The following is a 23,880-nucleotide window of genomic DNA, read 5'->3' on the forward strand; positions in this document are numbered from 1 at the left end:
CCCGGAATAATTGAAATTCGAGTGAAATGTTAAAATTCCATTCAAGAAGGATCTAATTCTACCCAGCCGTGTTTTATGTTTGGTGTAGGTTACATTCTTGGCATTTGCTAATAATATTAAACTCGGAGTGTGAAGCGGTTGAGGTTGACTATTATCAATACAGGGGTTATTTAAATCGGTTTCTAAAAAGTAGAGGGCAATATAATTTGTTGCTATGTGACACAGAGCTATCGTGCACTCTTCGCTCCTCACATCTTTTTCTTTTTCTTCAGCCTTTGTCCCGCTCACAAGCGGGGTCGGCTCGTCATGACCGTTATCGTCATTTTATTTTATCAAATGCCTGATCAGGATGTAATCGCGAGGCCTTGAAATCTTCGTCCAGCGTATCAAGTCACCGTTGTTTCGGACGGCTTTTTGGTTGCTTGCCATTAACTTCGATGTTCAGACATTATTGGTAAGTGAATTCTCGTTAGCGTGAATTACGTGACCACACCATCGAAAACACCTCTCAGGTAGCTTTTCCACGATCGGTGCAAACCCATATTGATCACGGATATTCTCATTTCAGATGTGATCAAAACGTTCCACGCTACCAGTGCAATGGAGCATCTTTGTCTCCATTACCGCAAGACGCCGTTCATTGTCCTTTATAGTCGGCCAACACTCAGAACTATAGAGGAGGGCAGACGGACGACATCGCAGTAAATTTTAGATTTGGGACATGGGCTGATACGTCGATCTAAAGGACACCAGTTGTGGAATGCCACTTCATCCAGGTTGCGTTGATGCGTGAAGCAGTTTTATTACGCAGTTCTCCATTAGCTGATAGCATTGACTCGAGATATTTAAATCGCTGAGTTCCAATGAGCCAATGAAGAACTACGTTATGCTCCTCACATAGGGAAACACAAAACCATTTATACCTGAAGCGTCAAGCTTCCGGTTTCCCGACTTGTCTACGTATGTTGTTAATCTTGTACTGCGCGGAATACTTCCTTGCGAAAATGAGCCGCAATAAATGGCCTAGGTCCCTTTTCTGACGTCTCGCACAGTATGTAGGAGTTTTGGCCGAAGATAGAAAACTCCTTGAACTTGTATTTGGAATTTTTCTCAAGCTCTAAACCTCTGCGTCGTCTTTCTGCGCCTCGGCAACTGCTGTGTAATCGACCGCGGCGTAGATTGTGACCTCCGAGATTTGTAATAAAGCGTCCAAATGCGTGCAAATAAACTGGCTGATAAAGCGGGGGGGGGGGGCTGGCTGGTCCATGAACACTGGGAACGGCCTGCCCTCAAGGGAGAAACGGAAGTATTTAATAGAGAGGTACTCGTCGATCGTTGGCGCCTTAGTTATGTTGAGCTGGGTTTAGTTCTTTATATAAGAAGATCAACGGCTGTCAGGTTTGATTCACTGCTGGTACTGCTCTGTCTGAGGCACCGACGAATATGACTAAGGGACGGCCTCAGCACGCCATTCAACCTCGCAGGAGTCTTTTGTTTGGAGCCCAGACAAGTAAGCGTTGAGGGTTACTTGGTGATGATCGGCTTCGGGCAAGAAACGACGATAGAAGAAAATGCCTAAGAACCTTCGAAGATCCTTCACCATGGTTGGCCGGGGAAAGTTTTTGCTTGTTTGTTCGGGTCTGGTTGAATTCCGTCAGGAGTGATCATGTGGCCGAAAAATTGAACTTGCTTTTGTAGGAATATGCGTTTTTCAACGCTTAAAACAAGCCCGGCCTCAAGGGGACGTTGAAAAATGTTCTCCAGATGGTCCATATGCTCAGATTCGAAAGAAGAGGCGACCAAAACATCACTCATGTAGACGAAACAGAAGGTTAAGTTTAGTAGAACAAAGTAGATGAAATGTTAGATATTGCCTTCTGTTTGTAGTTAAGTCTAAAATTGATAGACAAGTAGCTTACTCCAAACTACAATTTTATTTTATTATGTATATATATATTTCGGGAGCAACTTACTCCCTTCATTAGTACAAAGCTACTGTCTAAGCTAAGTAGATGAATCTCTGAAATGTCATCCTGGTGAACTCGAAAAGTTCGAAATGTGTGCAAATAGCCGTTTTCGGTATGTCTTCGGGAACAACAGGGATGTGGTTATACGCCTTGGCTTGATCCAAGGTCGTAAAAATACAGCAGTTTGTCAATGAATCTGCGAAGTCAGGGATGAGTTAAAAAGGGTATTGGTCGGGAATTGTCTGAGCATTCAAACGCCTGTAATCTCCGCAAGGCCTCCATTCGCCGTTTGACTCAGGGACCATATGGAGTGGAGATGACCAATAGCTATTGGAAAGTGTACAAATACCCTGTTTCATGAGATCATCGAACTTTTTCTTTGTAACAACTTGCGTCTGGGGTAATAGGGATGCATCTTTGGGAAGATCGAGGAGCCGGTAGTGTTGATGTGGGACAACACATCGTGCTTAACCGGCTGGGAGAAACTACTTTCAGTAGCAACGTTGTAATATTTTCGAAGGAGTGCGGGAATGCGATGGTTAACAATACCCTCGAAAACAATAGAAAGAGCGTCGTTTGCGTAGGTGGAAATTTTTAATGACGACTTTGCGGGGTCTATCAAGGCTTTATTCTGCAGGGAGACAGCAGCAGGTGACATAAGGGAAAAGAACTTGGGACACGCGATGAGACTGGTCAGCGTATTATCAATTTTGCGAACACTCCTGACCTTGCATAGACAATAGACGGTTTATTAAACGCCGCAAACTAAATGGCGACAATTTCCGAAGAAAAGAGAGAAACTAAGCTCACTTAGCCAACTCCCATTATGAAAGTTGAAGGAACATATGATCAAGGTAAAAATCATCAAGCCTGGTAAGCGATTCATTAACCGAGATACTTAACTTTGAAATGACGGTATGCAGGTCCGTTAGAAGAAACACCTTTTACACTTCCATTGCATTAATGACAAGAACGGCACTTTGCTTACCGACTGACGAGGCACGACAAACAAATGGCGGGAATACTTCAAATAAATTTCATCGCGGGAATTTACTCATCCTGTTCTTCCACAAGCACCACCCATAACTGAAGCAATTCTACCTGTCAGCACCACCGAAGTTGAGGAAATAGTCAAACGAATGAAATTGGGGAATGCAACAGGAGCTGTAGCAGAGCTAGGAAGTTGTGTGAGTGAAATCTTCAATCGCGTTATTGGGGAAGATAGATTACCATCTAACTGGCGAGAAAGCACCAAATTATGGTTCGATCCAATACCATGAACATTTTCTAATTCCTTTGTTACATCCGCATTCGCAACGTTGCCCAAATAACAATGAATCAGGTCAGGTTTGTCAAGAACAGCGGGTTTAGTGACGCAATGCGCGCCTCGTGGTTACTCATGGGGAAGCATCTCCCTGACTGCATTGCATTTCTGGATTTAGAAGAAGGCGTTTAACTACGTTCCATACAAACACATCTGGTATGCATGGCTACAACACCTGGTGCGTTATATCTCTCTACCGCAATCCGAAGAATGCGTGGCTCTGTCGAGGTTCCTCTCGCCACTCCTTTTTGCCCTCGTCATGGACACTGTTGTTCGGGACATCTTACATCCAGCGCGCTACATACTAGTCTATGCAGGTGATATTTTTCTAATGTTCAACAACTTATCGAAAAGTAAAATGAGCACCTCATGCAGCACGATCCCCGACTGAATATCACCAAAACACAATTTTTGATGACCAACCCCGGTCCATCAAGCACTGTTACTGTCAATATCAACGCCCTACCAATAACTGATCGATTTGGTATATATCGGATAAATGTTAACGACTAACGACGAACTAATTATGAAATTAGTTCACGAAGTGGCCTTCCTTGGCCGTCTCAAATCAAAAATTTATCGCAGTGTCGTCCGCCCTGTTGTCCACTATGATTCTGAATGCTAGCCGACTATGAAAGGCGTGATCGATCTGGTGCTCGTGCAAAACTTTCGAGAAGGGCGTTTTCGATGGTATAGTCATGAAATTTGCCCTGACAAAAACTCGCTTCCTCAGATCAGTTTGCTCTAAGAGGGCCAACCTGGCCGACTGACCTCTAGGCACTGCCTGAAAATCTCTCTTTTGCCTTCCAACTCCTCACAGCGTTTTCTGTTTGAAAATTGCGGGACCTAAGTCTGCATCTACTTGATGTCGGACCAGACCAAATGGAGAACGACTTACTCCCAGTTCTTTTCCTCCACGAACCTCTCCTTTTAAGCTTAGCTCTCAAATGTTCGAGTTGGAGGTCCCGCCAACTGAAGACGACGGACAAATATTGCCACCACCAAGTTTAGGAGAAACAGTCCGTGCAATTCATCGGCTAAAAAATCATAAGTCGCCAGGAGCCGATGGAATTACAGTCGAATTGGTTAAATATGGAGGCGACCAGTTACACCAAGTGGTTCATCAACTTGTGCTCAAGGTATGGGACAGCGAATCAATGTCTGACGGCAACGAGGCATTATCTGTCTCATACATAAAAAGGCAGATATCACACAGTACAGCAATTATAGAGGTATCACGTTGCTGAGTACCATCTATAAGATATTCTCCACTATCTTGCTAGGCCGGATAGCCCCATACACTCAGAACATCATTGGCCCATACCAAAGAGGCTTCACTCTAGGCAAATCAGCAACAGATCAGATTTTCTCTCTGCGGCAAGCGATGGAAAAACTGTTGGAATATGGACAACAGTTGCACCATCTGTTCATCGACTTTAAAGCCGCCTATGATAGCACAGCCAGGGTAAAACTATACACGGCCATGAGAGAATTCGGTATCCCGACGAAATTAATAAAACTGACTAGGCTGACCCTGACCAATGTGCGAGGCCAGATAAAAGCAGCAGGATCACTCTCAAGACCATTCGACATCAACAACGGTCTACGACAAGGGGATGCGCTATCATGCGTCCTCTTTAACCTGGCCCTCGAGAAAGTGATCCGTGATGCCGAGGTGAATGCAAGAGGTACGATCCTCTTCAAGTCCACCCAACTACTGGCCTATGCTGACGATATCGACATCATGGGAAGAACCACCCAAGATGTACAAACTGCCTTCATCCAGATCGAGCTGGCGGCCATTGAGGCGAGATCTTGGGCTGCACATCAATGAAGGCAAGACAAAATATATGGTAGCAACGTCAATACCGAAGACGAATCAACCAACAACATCAAACCGCACTGGTCAAACACAAACACGAAGAAGAATAAGGATAGGAGAATACAACTTTGATACCGTTGACAATTTCTCCTATCTAGGGTCGAAAATCACAACCGATAACAACTACGATGATGAAATCCGTGCACGGTTGTTGTCAGCCAACAGAGCCTATTTCAGCTTACAAAGACTGTTCCGCTCGAAACGTCTCACCATAGGGTCAAAGCTCTTACTGTACAAGACTATGATCTTGCCAGTCCTCATGTATTCCTCGGAAACTTGGGTTCTTAGCAAGAAAAATTGTGAACTCTTGGCCGCGTTCGAGAGAAGAATCCTCCGAACAATTTTTGGCCCCCTACATGAGGATGGACGATTCCGTAGCCTACACAATGACGAAATCTATGAGCGATACCATGACCGCCCGGTTGTGGATAAAATTCGGCTCAATAGGTTACGCTGGGCGGGTCACTTAATCCGTATGGATGAGGATGATCCCACCCGGAAAGTCTATAAGGGCAATATCTATGGTAGAAAAAGAAGACGAGGCAGACCCTGCTTAAGATGGAGCGATGGCGTGGGCCAGGACGCCAGACAGCTTTTAGGGATATCGAATTGGTGGACCTTGGCGCAAAACCGGGATGTCTGGAGTTCCTTATTAGGGCAGGCCTAGACCGGATACCGGTTGTTGCGCCGTTGATGATGACTCAAATGTTCAAAAATCAGGGACGAAGACAGTTTACTGACTGCGAATTATAATCAGCGTAAATCCATCATTGTTCGACCGAAGCTTAGCCGGAGCTAGTTTTTTTTCATATATTTGTTGAGGGGTCCTAAGTCCACAGTCACTTGATGTTGGATCGGGCCAAATAAGAGCCACTTACTCTTACTTTCGATTTACGTACCCCTCGTTTCGAGCTTTTTAAAAATTTGGGTTTTAAACTCAAAACCGCCAACTAAACGAAGTGGGAGTAAGTTGCTCTCCACTCAGTCTGGTCCGACATCAAGTGAATGCGGACTTTGGTTAATTTGACTGAGCTTTATGTTTGTAGACACAAATCTAGTATAATGGAAAACTGTCGTTAACTGAAGAGTGCCCCGACCAGTGTGGATCTCATCAGGATTGCTAGCTTGTCCCCACTTGTCACGTCACACAGTGTCACCGACTCAGGTTTCCAGTTATTCTCATTAAGGAAGTTGCTGTTCCTTCCTATCTGGCTGACCACACCATAGACATATATTTCTAATTAGGAAAACATAAATCTGATGAAGTCACCAAAATCTATGCCACGGCTACGAATTAATTACCAAAATTTGCGGGTGGATTCGAAGTCTGTAACTTCTTACCAGGAGAGTTAATTCGTTGCTTTCATCTGTATGTTTTCTCGACACACTTAGTGTAGTAGCTACTACAGGTTCCCCCGATACCACTGAGGCGGTGTCTGAGGTGGATCACATAGGGGCCAATGTCAACCATATATGACAAATGGGGAAACAGTCTAGCTCGCAAAAGGGACTACAATATTATTGTATCGCATTATTTACAGAAGTAAGAATAATCACAGCTGGAAAATTTAATTCGGAAACGTTTCCCTTCACCTCAGGGTGTGATTTATTCAAAAGGGCGCTCAACGTAGGGCATTAGCATAGCAATAGTAATTAGACTAATAGGGTTCATTACGTCACAATTGTGGGTTCAAGCCCCACATTGGTCTCAATTTGCAATAAACGTAGTCCCAGTAGTCACATTACTGATAAAACTATTCCTTAGAGATCTTGTAATTCTTCTCGTTATTTGGCACTAAACACAATATCACCACCAGCAAAATTAATAATGAAACAAGAATAATTGATGAATATGCTGAAAAAACTTAAATACATGCACATAGATAAGTGTATATTATAAATATGATCTCCTTGACTGAATAATACTACTCACCTCCTTCGAAATAATGGAGGCCCGATCATCATGCTTTATCAATATACGCTGTGGAAACTTTTTAGCAAGCAATTATGTCACCTCAGTATTAACATTTTTAATTTATTTAGTTGCTTTTTCGCTTTCAGTAATAGATTTTACGTGACCAATCTGCATATATCATTGTCTATCAGATGATCTGCTAATTTGACCGATATATGATAATGATGAGTTGATTTGATGATTTAATTTAGCGATTGATTACTGATTTTTCGCAATTTAATAAGTTGATAAAGCATATTAAATTTTAAACCGTACTTTTCATAATGAAATGGATTAAATTAAAATAAACTACTCACTTATAGGTTGAATTTGAATTTGAAATTTGGGCTTAAAACTAAAGAAAACAAATTATATCAACTGGTTCTCCAGGCTGGGAGTTGGGTAGGACTGAGACTCGGAGTGAGCGGATTCTGCAATGACAGACCCGACAAAGGAAACACACAAACAATTTACGCATTTTCTCATGGGACGCGCAGAAAACGAAATGCTTGCCCGTCCACCGTCAGTCGATCCTTAATACCTACTTGTCTAAGCCGAAGACCAAAGACTCCCGTCTGATTTCGTGGTCCCCAGAAGTTGTGCAGGCGTTAGAGACCACCAAGCAAAAGCTACACTTCTGGCATTTCCACTGTAAGATACACCCTTCACCGGTGCCTCAGACATCGCCATTGGTGCTGCTCTTTACAAAAAGGTAAACCAAATCTAGCAACCGTGGAACTTCTTTTCCAAGCAGTTGATCCTCGTTTACCGGAAATACAGCACTTACGATCGTGCATTACTAGCCGCGTACCTGGAAATTTAATACTTCCGGTATCCCCTTGAGGGGGTCGTTCACAATATTAACGCACCATAAGCCACTCACTTTTGCTTTGAAACAGAAGCCCGATAAAACGTCCCCTCGCCAACTTCTGCACTTGAGTCTTATCAGGCTCCGACATTCAGCATCTGTCTGGAAAAGAAATCGTAGTTAGGGAGTCCTATCTTCCTATCCTCCATCTCCGATGGTATCCCGGCAACGGTACACAAGTTGGTGTTCTACTATCAGCGTCACCTGGTTCTCGGTGCATTCAACGCTGATCTGAAGGAGGCAATTTTCCTTGTCGCTGAAAAGTGTCAAAACTGGCACACATCAATTCAAATAAAGGAGATCCTGAGTTGCCATCTGCATATCGATTAGTCGGGAAAGTGCTTGAAAAGCTCATAAGAAGTAGATTCACCAAAGCGATATGTGCTTCCGGGTAATTATCTCTAAAACAGTTCAGTTTTAGAATAGAAATACCCACCCTAGATGTTGTCACAGGGATTATGGATGCTCTTTATCGATATTTTCGTAGCCTACATAACGTCGAATTTAATGAGCGATGCCACGACCATCTCCCCGTGGTGACCGCTGGGAGCTCTTTCTTAATGAAAAGCTACAGACGGAGAAGGATGAAGACGAGTCTCCCGCGCCTAAAAACGGGACAAATTGTACCAACTGGTCCTCCAGGTTGGGGGTTGGGGAGGCCTGACAACCCTACACGGAAAACAACTTGTTACGAAGCCACAACAAAAGCCTCGGACTGGATGGATTACACAACGGCGAACCCGGGAACGACAACGGAATAACGATTTGCGCATTTTCTCATGGAACGTGCGCTCCCTGTACAGAGATGAAGCTGCTGATCAGCTAGCCGATACCCTGTCCCAATATAGGGCTGATGTAACAGCCTTACAAGAGATGCGTTGGACAAGGACCGGTTTCCTGGAAAAGAGCCGCTACACCATATATTATAGTGGCCATCCAGTAAACCATGTGCTCAGAGTAGGTTTCTTAATCAGCCAAAAAGTGAAACCTGCTGTTATCGACTTTGAAAACATAAGCGAACGGCTATGCACTCTGCGCTTGCGAGGCAAGTTTAGAAATATAAGCCTCATTAACGGTCACGCTCCTACAGAGGAGACTGCAGAGTAGGAAAAGGATACCTTCTACGAGACAGTAGAACGAACCCTCGAAGCCTATCCCAGATATGATATCAAAATCATACTTGGGGATTTTAACAGCCAAGTAGGGCAGGAGCCCATATTCAGGCGATACGCTGGCTCCCATAGCTTACAGCAAAATACAAATGATAACGGACTTTGGATTATTCAATTAGCGGTGTCACACGAAATGGTTGTTGGAAGTACCTGGTTTGCGCGGAAAGCGGTCCACAAACAGACATGGGCCTCTCCAGACGGGACTACTTCAACCAAATTGACCACGTGTTGATCGAACGCCGCCACCTCTCAGCCTTGATGAATGTCATAACATATAGGGGGACCAATAAAGACTCGGATCACTATTTCGTTGGCATGGTGCTCGGAGCTCGCATAACAACACCACCCAGAATCCCCTCTGACAATCAGGTGAGAGTTAACACTGAAGCCATCCACAACCCAACACCTATAAGAGGGAAATGGATGCCGCAATAACCGCAGTCAACAGAGGAGCTGGAGATGAAGCATCGACAAATGATCTCCACAACCACCTGAAGAACGTTATCAGATACGGCCACAAACATACTTGGCCCCAGCCGCAAAAGGAGTCGGAACGGCTGGTTTGACGATGAATGTAAGCCAGTAACGGAACGGAAGAATGCCGCATACCGAGTAATGATGCATTCTCAAATAACGCGAGCACGCGCACAGACTTGGGCATATTGGAGGATGGGCATATTGGAGCGATGGGTTGAGTACTTCGATGAGCTACTGAACAACCAGAACATCGGCGAGTTGGAGGTCCCCCAACTGAAAACGATGGACAAATACTGCCACCACCAAGTTTAAGAGAAACAGTCCGTACAATTCATCGGCTGAAAAATCATAAGTCGCCAGGAGCCGATGGAATTACAGCCGAATTGGTTAAATATGGAGGTAACCAGTTACACCAAGTGGTTCATCAACTTGTGCTCAAGGTATGGGACAGCGAATCAATGCTTGACGATTGGCAACGAGGCATTATCTGTCTCATACATAAAAAGGGAGATATCACATAGTGCAGCAATTATAGAGGTATCACTTTGCTGAGTGCCATCTATAAGATATGCTCCTCTATCTTGGTAGGCCGGATAGCCCCATACGCCCGGAACATCACTGGCCCATTCCAAAGAGGTTTTATTTACTCCAGGCAAGTCAGCGACAGATCAGATTTTCTCTGTGCGGCAAGTGATGGAAAAACTGATGGAATATGAACATCAGTTGCACTATTCATCGACTTTAAGGCAAGGATAGCATAGCCAGGGTAAAACCATACACGGCCATGAGAGAATTCGGGATCCCGACGAGATTGAGAAGACTGACTAGGCTGACCTTGGCCAATGTGCGACGCCAGATAAAAGCTCAGATCGCTTTCTAGACCATTCAACATCAACAACGGTCTACGACAAGGATACGCCCTATCATGCATCCTCTTTAACCTGGCCCTGGAGAAAGTGATCCGTGATGCTCAAGTAAATGCGAGAGGTACGATCCTCTTTAAGTCCACCCAACTACTGGCCTATGCTGACGATATCGACATCATGGGAAGAACCACCCAAGACGTACAAACTGCCTTCATCCACTGATCAAACGGGAAGAATAAAGATGGGAGAATACAACTTTGAGACCGTTGATAATTTATCCTACCTAGGCTCGGAAATCACAACCGATAACAGCTACAATGTTGAAATCCGCGCACGGTTGTTGCCAGCCAACAGAGCCTATTTCAGCTTACAAAAACTGTTCCGCTCGGAACGTCTTACCATAGGGTCAATGCTTTCACTGTACAAGACAATGATCTTGCCAGTCCTCATATATTCCTCGGAGACTTGGGTTCTTAGCAAGAAGAATTGAGAACCCTTGGCCGCGTTCGAGAGAAGAATCCTCTGAACAATTTTTGGCCCCCTACATGAGGATGGACGATTCCGTAGCCTACATAACGACGAAATCTATGAGCTATACTATGACCGCCAGGTTGCGGATAAAATTCAGCTCAATAAGTTACGGTGGGCGGGTCACTTAATCCGTATGAATGAGGATGATCCAGCCCAGAAAGTGTATAAGGGCATCATCTATGGTAGAAACAGAAGACGAGGCAGACCCTGCTTAAGATGGAGCGATGGCGTAGGTCAGGATGCCAGACAGCTTTTAAGGATACCGAATTGGTGGACCTCGGCGCAAAAGCGGGATGTCTGGAGTTCCTTATTAAGGCAGGCCTAGACCGGATACCGGTTGTTGCGCCGTTAATGATGGTGATGATTTGTCGAGACAAGACGCAGAGCCATTGGTTCGACTCCTCGTAACTCTTATTATCAGAAATGACTTCAATTCCAGTAGATTCCAGATATGATAGGCATACTAAAAAATCCGTTAAACATGCGGGGCTACCTTCTGCTCATATTGAGAGGTTTTCTCAGAGTCCGCTTATTACATCATAAGAAGTTGAGCACCAAAGGATGATGAAAATCAGGTCGTTGCTCATAAAGAACGGCGACATACACTCATTAAGCAGATAGATTGCGAACATATCAGCAAATTAGGTCCGCGCTCCACCCGAAAGCATGATGAGATTGATTATTCCTTTACCAAAATTCTAAGCAAACAGGGAGAGTTTCAGTTTTACCGGCACATGATTGGAAAGGTGCCATTCCTTGATTTTGCATTTTCTTGTGGAAGTTGGGATGGGATTCATATGCAACTCTACGCAGATACAGAACAGCTCTTTACGGACAACAGTTGCCGAAAAGATGCTGAACCGTTTTGTGCACTAGTTTCTTGTTGCCCTCCCTCGGCTGTCCCCATTTGGTAAAAGGAGTTCCCGAACTTGGAACCTCTGTAAGACGAGACTAGCCCAAGCTAATGTGTCAGGCGGAGGTTTTCAATTAGTAGCCCGACTTACCTTTACGGAATCCAACACTGCCTACTAAACCAGTCAGAACATAAAAGAACTCGGAAGTTAGAACCATTTATTCTAATTTCAGAGCAGCATATGTAAATAAATTGTTCAAATATAGCAATTTTTGCAATCCATATCCAAATCAGTAATTAGAAAACCCTAAAATCTTCCTAGTAATTTTAATCCAAAGGAACTTCCACTGTTCTATCATTCCATCCATGCATGATTCCTCTATTACATAAATAAGTTGTTTGAATCCCTTGTTGTTATCATTGCCACTATAGACAAATAGATATGGAGGGGCGCTGCAGGAATCTCAACTGTGTACATGTAAAAATGCGACTCAACTCTGTGCAAAGAGTTTCATTCATTCATTCAACGCTAGGAAATAGGCCTCGCAGGAATAACCAAGCTTAATAAACGAAAGGACTAAATTGACAAGCTTGTGTAGCATTAAAGGTCGGAATAATTTATCAGTAGGTGGCAACACAAAGAACAACCCCGCCACCCCCGCCTTCGAAAGGTGAACGACTGATTTATTAAACATAATCCCACCAAATGCAACAATTGAATATCCAAATTATAATCACATTCAATGAACTCTTTTCAGCTCCAAGAGCAATTTATTCAAATTTGTGTGCATATAAATAAACGTGACTTTTATTCGCACCATTGAAAGCTTCAAATTATCTGATAAACTTGATGAATGGCTAACGCAATATTACTTATCATTGTCCATGAATCCTCTTCAGTGGCACAATCAAAACATCTACATAAACGCAAACTGATGGAACAACCACTTAACCATAATAGCAGAAACTGCATCTCTCATCCCACCTCATATCAGAACAGCTTCGGGGCGAGTACCAGGCGACCACGCATCTATGTGCACTATCTTTATTTAAAAAAGATTCGAAAACAACCAGAAGCCACGCGGACTGATGGCGTGCTAAAGTTGTTAAACTGAAAGCGCCTTGACATTCATCCCCCATAGCGTAGCCTCACACACGAAACTGTTTCAGAATTGGTTCAGTAGCAACAAAGATTTGCAAATTATTTTCTCAAGGCAATTCTCATCAGAATATATTTTTATAGATTTTCTTACGTAGATGTTTGTTGTTTTTCAGAAAAAGTTGAAGAATGTGGAAAATGATTATCAGGTTTTAAGAAAATGTCTTGGAAAGCTAACTCGCATGTTTGAAAAATGCTACAAAATAAGGAAGTATAGTTTTAATCGAAATTTATTGTTGGGAGGATATGGGGTCCGTCCAAGCGGGACGAAAACTGGTGGCTATCACCCCTCGCCCCCTTGAAAAGTTTTTATGATCCAAAGTGGGTTTTTTTGCAATGGTAATTGAATTGTTATCACTATCCCCAGAGGGTTTGTAACAGGAAGAGGAAGATCCCTTCGCTAACCCCATTGAAGAAATGCAGCAATGACGCCTCTAAAGAAGTTTCGGCAGTTCAAAATTGGGCCATTTTGATATTATAACAGTAGGATTTAATTTCCCCCACATCTAATAAGGTGGAGGGAATATGCAGAGAAGAGTGGATATTCCCCATTTTTGAATCCCCAAGGAGAGAAGGGATGGAGTAGAGAAGGTGATTGACGGGAATCTTGTATAGCAGTCAATTCAGTCGCTTCAGCCACTAAAGTTATTGTAAGTGGGTGAAACTTGTTTTTTTTTATTAGAAATTCCAAATATAACACAATTTCAATGAAGACTTAGCTAATAGGGTATCCAAGATCCAGAAAATAAGTAGAAATTGGAAAAGGAGTAACATCAGATCTCAGGATAATCCTGAGAACTGCTAAACCATAAACTTTGGTGGACTGGTCCAGAATGGATGACACAAACAGTAGATCTCTCACTGATAGTAACAAAATATCAACACTCTTGCCACGTCCATATCTGAGTAACAAAATTTGGAACACTACGCTGACTTCAAAACTCTAATGAGAATAACTTCAACCTGTCTCAGATTCTTTAATAACCTGGGACTTCCTCGAGGACAGAAAAACGGACAGCGTAACCTCAGATGAAATCAATCAACAGAATTCAGAGAAGCAATCGAGCTGTTGAAAAAGGTAATCCCTCTAAGGGCAGGCTAAAACAACTCCACCCATTTTTAGATGAAAAAGGGATTCTGCGAATTGGTGGTAGAATTCGAAATACAGGCATCTCGGAAGACGCGAAATATCCCATTCTCCTTTCACAACACCATCAAGTCACAAGAGGACAATTCATGGAGGTCTTCTACTTGTACGGAACTACCTAAGCATGGGATACCGGATAATTAACGATCAAAACAATATTCAGAGCGAACTCCATCGATGTTTAACCTGCTGCAGACATGCAAATTCAAACCACAATACATTGGTGGGAGACCTACCTGCGATCCGAATAAACCCTGCGAATGCCTTCACATATTGTGGTGTAGACTATGCAAGTCCCTTCAAAACACGAATGCCAAAGGGCTGTGGAACGACGGTACTAAAGGGTTATGTTGCCTTATTCGTTTGCATGGTCACAAAGGCAATCCATCTGGAGCTTGTTAGCGACATGACAACTGAAGCTTTCAAGAGGCTTAGTACCCGAAGAGGACTTGGTAGAGAGATTTACAGTGATCATGGATCAAATTTTGTTGGAGCAGACAACATAATGGAGAAAGACCTCGCAGAAGCGATTCAATCCTTCACCAACGAAATCACCAAAATATCGGCCAAGGACATTATCTCATGGAAGCTAAGATCTGCGACTTCTCCTAACTTTGGTGGCTTATAGGAAGCCGGAGTCAAGTCTACAAAGGGACATCTGAAACGTTTTTTTTTTTTGACGGGGTGAAGATAGTTCCAATCTTCGAGGAGTTTTCTACCGTTTTTTGCCAGTTCTAAGCCTGCCTGAATTCGTGACCATTAATGCCGATTTCTAGCGACCCAGCCGACCTTGAAGCTCTAAAACCTGTACACCTTCTGATCGGCAGGCCGCTTCTTGAATTTCCAGAGCCTGACAAACCGTCGCGGACTATACATTAGCACTGGCAAATGCTCATAGCAATACATCAGATGTTTTGGGAAAGGTGGTCAACAGAGTATTTGCACACTCTTCATGGACGCTCCTAGTAGACGCAGAACACAGAGTATCCAAGGGTCGGTGAGATGATTTTGGTCAAAGAACGGGACATGCCTCCAACGAAGTGGCCGCTAGCGCGTATTCAAGAAGTTCACCCCGGATCAGACGGACGAGTTTAAGTCGTGACAGTAAGGTACCACGGTAATCTACTCAAACAAACTGCCGTAACCAACCTGTGCCAGCTCCCTACTATGCTGAACATAGTAATAATGTTGTTCTCGCTTTTGAGCATGAGTGCTGCAGATGCCAATTTCAAAATTTTTAGACCAGACGGTGGTTTCTACGTTGGGTGATAAAAACACTGTACTTAAAACCTGGGACCAGATTGAGAAGATATGTCAGCATACAAAGCAACAGACATCACGCACTGCGATATACTGCTCGCATACTTGAAAATTAAGCGTGACTATCTTCTTCAGTAAATGCAAGAGCTATCAATAGAAGACGCAAAAGCTTCCAGCCAAGTAGAAAACTCTTTGGAAAGCTACTCACGAATATTTTCGACATTAATGAAGAAGATACCGACGTTTTGAAACATAATCAATAAAACATCTTGCAAGCGACTAATCAGCAAGCCATGCTAATAAACAGTGGCGTAACGCATTCCAACCTTATTATAAATGACAAGCTCAAGCACCTTGGAGTTAAGGGGAATCAAGTTATAAGCTCTGCGAACAAGATGAACAAGTGGTACCGTCAAATTGGTACCAATGAAATCAGTATTGAGATCGTTTAGACATATTTGACAGCAGCTGACTACTACGATGAGATACAAACAAGATACTCTAAATTCACAAGAGTAAGTCCGAGGCATGGCAGTATCCTCACCTTTCTCACTCCAAACAGCATTAATAACACGCTGAACGAAGTTTCAACAAAACTGGGTTTTCATTTCACAATTTTACGTAAACCCCAAAAACGGGCCAATATAAAAGCAACCAGGGAAAAAGTAAACGTTTACAGTTTCCTTCATATCATCGGGAATAAAAAATATGGCTTACTGCATGTACTCGTAATACCAATTCCTCATAAAGTACAGGAGCACAGATACATAATTCCTGTAATAACGACATGGACGATAGCTGTAAATTTCATCAGGCATATTTCAATTTGGATGAATATGAGCTTCAGGCATGTACAATTGATAATGATCTATACTTATATGCTCAAGACATGGTGAACAACATGAAGACCAAACCAAAGTGTGCATTAGATGAACTATACAACAGGCACCAGAGAAAATATGTCCGGTATTCGAGGTAACAAATGGGCAGATAATATGGGAGAAGTTAACGATGCCCAACACCTAGCTTTTCATCGCAGACGTCTCCACAACAGCAGATATCATTTGCAAAGACAGCGGAGAGGAGTCGCTGGTGCTTGACATTGGCATCTTTGGATGTTTCGTCGTACAGACTGACCGAATTATATTACCAGCATCCTCGGTGGATCGCAGTTTCACGAAGGAAGTTTCTCCGCCAAGGTTTACAAGAACATAGGTTGCAACGAATTCTACTATTGGGGTGACTCCAACATAGTTCTAGGATGACTAACTAAAGCAGCCTCTTCAATGGAGACTTATGTTGCTAATAGATTGCCCAAGATCCAGAAAATAGACAAAAATTGGAAATGGAGTCACTTCAGATCTAAAATCCAGCTAATTGCGCCTTCAGAGGCGTCACCCCCTGGGAATCGCTAAACCATAAACTTTGGTCGATTTTCCCAGACTGGATGACTCAAACAATAGAAGTTTCACCGATAGTAGCAAGACCGTCAGTCACTATAGGAAACGTCAGCACTCTTGCCATGTCCATAGCCGAGCCACAAATTTTAAAACGCTACGCTGACTTTTGAACTCTATAGAAGTAACTACAACCTGCAACCATTTTAATAATCTGAGACTTCCTCGAGGACAGTGGAAAACGGCCAGGCTAACCTCAGATGAAATCAATCAAGCTTTCAACAGAATCGTCTGGCTGCTCCCATCAGCAGGATTCAGAAAATGCAGTACTTGTTGAGCTGTCTGAAAGGAGATGCGAAGGAAGCGATTTCTCACTTTGGATGCGTTAAACTATGAAACAGCCATCTCTACAGTAAAGGAACGTTTCTCCAACAACAAAAAAATGACAATGATCTACTTTGAACCGATCCTGGACGTCAAGAAAGTCAAGCAAAGGTCTCCTTCAGGTGTAATGAACTTATACAACACTATTCGAAACCCCAGCGAGGCCCTAGCCGTTTCAAGTCGTCTATATATTGGGGGACGGCAGATATTGTCGAGCTACGGAGGGAATGTCATAAGCTCCGCCGTTTGGCACAACTGAGTATAAATCAGCAGAAAGGGGATTCCCAAAGCGATAACTAAAAGCAAAGCATGCGACTGGCAGAACCTGGTCAATGGGGTGAATGAGAGCCCGTGGGGACTTGGCTATAAGCTTATCATCGGCTATAAGCTTGTCTAAGTACCGAACAGATGGACAGCATTGTGCAGATATTATTCCCAAGACATCCCGTACGGGTTGATTCACAATAAGAGAGCTCGAAAAAGCAGTTCTCACCATGAAAAATAAGAAGGCGCCAGGTTCTGATGGTATCCCGGCGGAAATTTGGAAACTGGTGTTCCACCAATGGCCAGACTTGCTGCTTGGGGTATTCAACGCTTGCTTGAAGGAGGGCATTTTTCATTGTCGCTGGAATGCAGCGAGACTCGCGCTGATCAGCAAGGGGAAAGGACCGCTATGTATGCTTGATACGGCCGGGAAAGTGCTAGAAAAGCTCATTAGGAGTAGACTCGCTGAAGGACTTATCCCCAAGGCAGTTTGGGTTTAGAACAGGGAGATCCACGGTGGATACTGCTATGGAGGTAATGAATGCGGTTCGATAGTGCTCCTCATAACGCTTGATGTCAGAAACGCCTTCAATTCCGTAAGGTACTAGGTGCTAGGTACATTAGAAAACTCATTCCACGTGCCGAGATATCTCTTGCGGATATTCATGGATTATCTGAAAGACCGCTCCCGACTCTATGAGTCGCTAGAGGGTCAGAGGAGGATAGAAATCATATCCAGATTAGCACAGGGATCCATCCTAGGGTCGGACTTCTGGAACGCTTTCTACAATAGTCTTCTAAGATTCGATATGCCCGAAAAGTCGCGCCTGGTCGGTTATGCAAACGACGTGGCGGCACTTGTTGCCGAACACACTGTTGCACTGCATGGACGCAAAGCAGACTAGGCATATTGATTCGATGGGTAAGCGGATAGATGATTGTTTCTGGTTTCAGCCTTTCAGCATCTTGACCAAAAACAGAATCCCGACCCTGCGTTCCATATCGATCGTCGAATTGACTATAGAGTCAAAACCAGCGGTTAAATACCTTGATTTAATTATCGACTCGAAGATGAGCGCCTTCGAGCAAATCGAAGCAGCAGCGGACAGGGATGCAGCTACAGTCTCGGGCTTAAGTCAGCTAATGGCGCATGTTGGAGGCCCTATATCTACTAGGAAAAGTCTTCTTATGGGAGTAACGTAGTCCGTTCAGGTCTATGGCGTGGAGGAATGGGTTGATGGCCTTGAGAAAGAGGTGCGTCGTAAGCGCCTTACTTAAGTACAAAGACGGGGAGCTTTGCGAGAACAGGCCGTGATGGTGATCGCGCGAGTGATCCACGTTGCCCTCCTTGAAAAGGAGCGTAAAGCTATCTACAGCCGGAAGACGAAAACTTAAGAGCGGTGGCTGCCCGTGAAGAACGTCGCCGCACCCTTACCGAGTAGCAACTCTCTTGGCAAAATGAGCCAAGGAGCAGATGGACTGCGCGGCTCATCGACAATTTAGATCCGTGGCCGAACCGAATGCACGGTGAGATTGATTACTTCCTTACACAACTTCTAAGCGGGCATCGAAGTTTTCAGTCTCACCTGCACAAGACTAGGAAGCCACGATCGCTGGAAGATGGAGTCGTGTTCTGCATCATGTTCAGACTCTTCTTATCGCGAAGAAGATTGAACCCGACCGACAGAAGGACCGGATAGCAAGGGGTTTTCTGTACTAACAACTCCCTTCCTCCCCTCTCTTCCCGTTGGTAAAAGAAATTGCCTGACTTGACGGCTCCCAAAGCCGGAAGAGTGGGAGGGCTAGCCCGAAGTAAAGTGCCAAACGGTTCCAGGCTAGTTCACTGATGACAGGAAGGTGTTTAGTTGGCCGTCCGGCAGTGTACTCTTGGGAGTCCAACACTCTGTGCGTAAACGCATTCATTTATCTTACTCCCAAAAAAAAGTAGCCGACCGGGTGCACTTCTTTTGGCATGCCAAGCCTTAGCAGGTTATCGTACGAAAGGCTCCAGAGTTCCGAACCTAAAATGGACTCCTGTGCTACCCCCGAGTTAATCTCAAGAGTTATCTCGGGACATGGAATAAATATTCTAGTGTACAAAGCATACCTGTTCACCTTACGAAATTGAAGGCTTTTCTGGCGCCGAAATCGACAGCTGTGCACCTCAGCTTGATGAGCCGCATCCACAGCCTCCATAATAGCATTCACCGTGGATCTTCCGGTTCTAAATCTGAACGGGCTTGAGAATAAGTCGCCAGCAGCACGTACAATTTCAAGTAGAGACGAAGGCTTCGAAATGCCAAGAACCGATATCGAACTTGCGGTCCCGCGAAAAAGAGAAATTTTTTACCATCAGTCTTGAGTTTTGCTTCTACTGAATCCGGAGTTGAGAGCTTCTACCTTGTAAGATGTACCAGTTTCTCATTTTTTCTTCAGTTATAAAAGTAGCTCTAGGAACAAAGGGTGTCCTTCTCTACTTTTCCTTTGATAGGACTATCTGGCGCTTTCTAATGAAAAATATTTTTTACACTTTCAAATTTGTGAGTTTATCGAGTATATCGTTTTATCGTTATGAATAGTTCAACTCAAGAAAAGATTGGCACTTTTCTAATTGTATATTGCCTAGCCAACGACCGAAACCCACTGGCTTCTAAAAAGTGGATGCATTCGTGCCAAACATCTAAAGATCTCTCGAAAATTAAGAAAATATTATCAATTATCTAATACTTCCAAACCGAAAAAATTGATTTATTTATCCAAATTTCTCTCATTAACCAATATCAGCTTTTCCTCATGATTAATTCGAAAATGTAAAATTATCCCATTTGATTTCAAAGTATCTAACGCAAATGAGATACATCTTATTCGACTCATGAAAAACCTGCTCCAATAGTCCAAAAGTTATTCCGAAACTCCACATACAAATGCAGAAAGCACGACGGCTTCCCGATCGTATCAGCGAAGTGATCATATTGTGAAAGGGAAGGTAATGGAAAACTTTTCTCCTGTTATCAGCGCAATGCGTTTTTCAAGACCAGGGTCAACTAAAGTCGTGTTTACTGGTGACAAATTTTTGCCTACAACCGACAACAAAAATTCGCCCTCATTGATGTCACCTGAACACACCTCAGATGATACCGGTATCATAATTTTGGCAGAGTGTGATGGCATGTATCTACACACGTATACAAGTATCTAAACTGGGAGTCACATCACACTTAATCACTTAGATATTTGCTACCTTCTAGTCATTAGATAAAAAAATTTGAGATTGAGATATGACGACTCAGGTTTGCAATACGCATGTACAGCTGGGTATATTTCAAGCTTGAATGCATAGCTCTTATCACTCAAACTTTGACGAGCATTTGAATTTCATTTTGACACTGATTCAATATTTTCATCACCTTTCACTTACCTTTTTGCCAACACTACCAGATATTTGGTAACCATATTGAAACTTATCCAAGGAGCCTTTGTAAAGAATATCCTGCACTTTCACAATCAGAGTTTCCTTCCGTGTAAATTTTACCTTCTCGATAACACCCGAGGAACCAAACTCTCAGAAATACCTCGTGAACAAACTTCCCCCGATTAAGCCAGAAAATTTTTGCGCACCGTGTTGGACACCAAATCGAATTATCACTGAAAGAGACCGCGCAAATTTCGCTATAGGAAGCCTCAGCAGTGGCAGCGACAGTGTGGCTTTACTGGCTCTTGGATAAGCACTTTCTAGCCCGACCAACGGAGTAATCAATCCAATGTGTGCTCTTATTAACAACAAGATGAACGCATCCACAACAGAACTACAACCTAGAGGGGCCAAGATAATCAACACTCGCCAGTTTTCCGGGTTACAGCCATACACGCTCGCAATGGAGATGCATCGCTGGATATATGCGACAAAATCATTGATAAACTCTTTCCCTTGGCTTTTCCCATCTTAATTAACTTGAATGTGTGATGCTCCGTGATATTATCACTGTCGGCATCGGAGTATCCAGGGGGAGGCATCCTAACGCGGAAGATGCCTCTCGCCCGCTATTGGGGTGAATGCAATGTCACTATCTGTCCTACTGTTCTGTTCGCATGGAAGATTGGTTTTGGTATTGTTTACGACGGTGGCAATCAAAATAATGAACTTTCAGCTCATGAGGTGATAACGTATCTACGAACCAAAAGTTCAATTCGGACTCGGCCCACATTGCTATCAGGAGCCGATTGTATAATTTTCTGCTTCTCGGGAAAAATTCAGTAAATAAGGAATTCTTAAGATTAAATTAATTGATGTGACTCTGGACAGCTTTTTGATGTAATACTTAATTGTCTGCGAGAAATGGTTTGTCATTTAAGACCAAATGGTCCAAAAAATATTGAGTAAGATAGTTTAGGTTTGTTTCTCAATCTCACGATTATCTATATGAAGGCGGATTGCCGGCTAAAAAACTATTCAGAGGTTTTATTAGTGTTCTGAATCATAAGCTAGCACCCTCCTTTAAATGAAAGGTCGGCACTTTAGTTATTGGATGCAATCAAGGCTGAAAAGGGTCATGAAAGAGAAAATGAAAGGCCTTCGTGATAGAAGGAGGAATCTGCGGTAATACCACAGTATTATGTAGAAAGAGTAACTACTGGAGCTTGAAGTCATCAAAAGAACTTATTTACTCCTGTATTCAAAAAATCTAACAAAACTTGCATAATAACCATTATTTTTTTCTTTTGTTTTTAAGGTTTTGTTTGCAAAACTCCGCTCTTCAAAGTTCCTCCTGTATTCTTTTGATTGCGGAGTTCACCAGTTTCCCTCCGACTTCAACATTTCCCCGACGATGTTCTGCGGGCTTAGGTTGGTTTTCAGGGAGTCTTCCAGACTCCTCCTTTCTGAGAAAAATCGTGGACAGTGGAACATAACATGCTCTGGGTCCTCAGGTGTGCAACCACATTCAGGACACAAGGGAGAATCATCCAGCCTAATTTGGTGCAGGTACTTCCTGTAACCACCATATCCTGACAGAAATTGCGTAAGATGGTAGTTAATCTCGCCGTGTCGTCGCCGGATCCACTCCTCAATACGCGGAATCAAAGTGTGAGTCCAGCGACCCCTCTGCGAGTCGTCCCCTCCGTTTCTGCCACTTCTCAAGCAACTCTCGCCTTGCCGCCTTTCGGTATTCTGCATCCTTTTCAGGAGGATTCATTTTCCTTGTCTCGTACAGGCAGCGTGTCTCACTTGCCAGAATGTCTATCGGGATCATTCCGGCAATAACACACGCTGCCTCGCCTGATATTGTTCTGAAGGCGTTGCGCACCCTCAACACCACTAAGCGGTAAGTCATGTTTACCCTCCTACAATTACTCTCACACGCTAGTGCTTCCTCCCAAACTGGTGCCGCATATAATAGTGTGGAGTGAACCACTCCGGCCACAAGTAATCTGCGACTGTATCTTCGGCCTCCAAAGTTAGGCATCATCCGCGCTAATGATACGTTGGTATTTGCCGCTTTCTCACAGCCATAGTCCAGATGTCCCTTGAAATTGATTTTAGCTCCAATCATAGCCCCTAGGTAATTGATAACCGGTTTCGAAGTAATGTTTCGTTTGCGTACATTTCAACGTCTTCAGGTTGTTTCGCGACGACACCCACAGCTAGGTCACCAGCGAAACCGATTATCGTGGCCTCCTTTGGCGCAGGAAGGACAAGGACCCCATTGTACATGACGTTCCACAGGAGAGGACCCAACACTGAGCCCTGTGGTATTCCTGCCTTGACGGTGTACTGCTTGGATCCCTCATCCGTGTCGTACCAAAGTGTACTCTCCGAAAGGTAACTGTCGAGGAGCTTAATCAAATAACTAGGGACACCCGTTTTAGCCAGTGAGCTTTTAATCCACTCCCAACTTCCGGAATTGAACGCATTTTTTATGTCCAACGTCCCCACGGCACGGCACGACATCGCGTCTCGAGCGGGCTCCAAAACAACGTCTCCGGCGTCGATCGTTGAGTGAGCTTGACGAAATCCAAATTGTCGCTCCGATAGTGCATCCTTATATTCGATGTTGTAGATGACCCTTTCGAGCATCTTTCCTGCCGTGTCGATAAGGCAAATCGGTGGGTATGATGATGGGTATCCTGGGTGCTTATTCGGCTTCGGGAGCAAAACTAGTTTTTGCCTCTTCCACCGGTCGGGAAAAACTCCTTCTACCATTCATGTTTCAAACACGCTGATAAACCAGTCGGGTCTGGTCTTAACAGCGAGTTTAAGAGCTCTATTGGGAACAGTATCCACACCGGGTGCTTTGTTATCACCAATTCTCCGGCAAATTTGAGTAAGTTCCTCCTCAATTACCGCAGGTATGGTGTGGACATCCAATGTTAGCTTGT

General features: G+C 43.7%; 1 protein-coding gene across 1 annotated transcript in view; it reads right to left on the reverse strand.

Moving 5' to 3' along the window:
* LOC119653623 (phosphoenolpyruvate carboxykinase [GTP]-like) overlaps positions 1-21,528 on the reverse strand; it is a 109,029-nt gene extending 87,501 nt beyond the window's left edge. Inside the window, exon 1 of the mRNA XM_038058396.1 lies at positions 20,924-21,528. Coding sequence (XP_037914324.1) covers positions 20,924-20,958 — 35 coding nt within the window. The 5' untranslated portion in view covers positions 20,959-21,528. The remainder of the gene's footprint in view (positions 1-20,923) is intronic.
* Between the last annotated feature and the right edge of the window lie 2,352 nt (positions 21,529-23,880).

The sequence above is a fragment of the Hermetia illucens genome, chromosome 4 (genome assembly GCF_905115235.1).
Source record: "Hermetia illucens chromosome 4, iHerIll2.2.curated.20191125, whole genome shotgun sequence".
NCBI classification, from domain to species: Eukaryota; Metazoa; Arthropoda; class Insecta; order Diptera; family Stratiomyidae; genus Hermetia; species Hermetia illucens.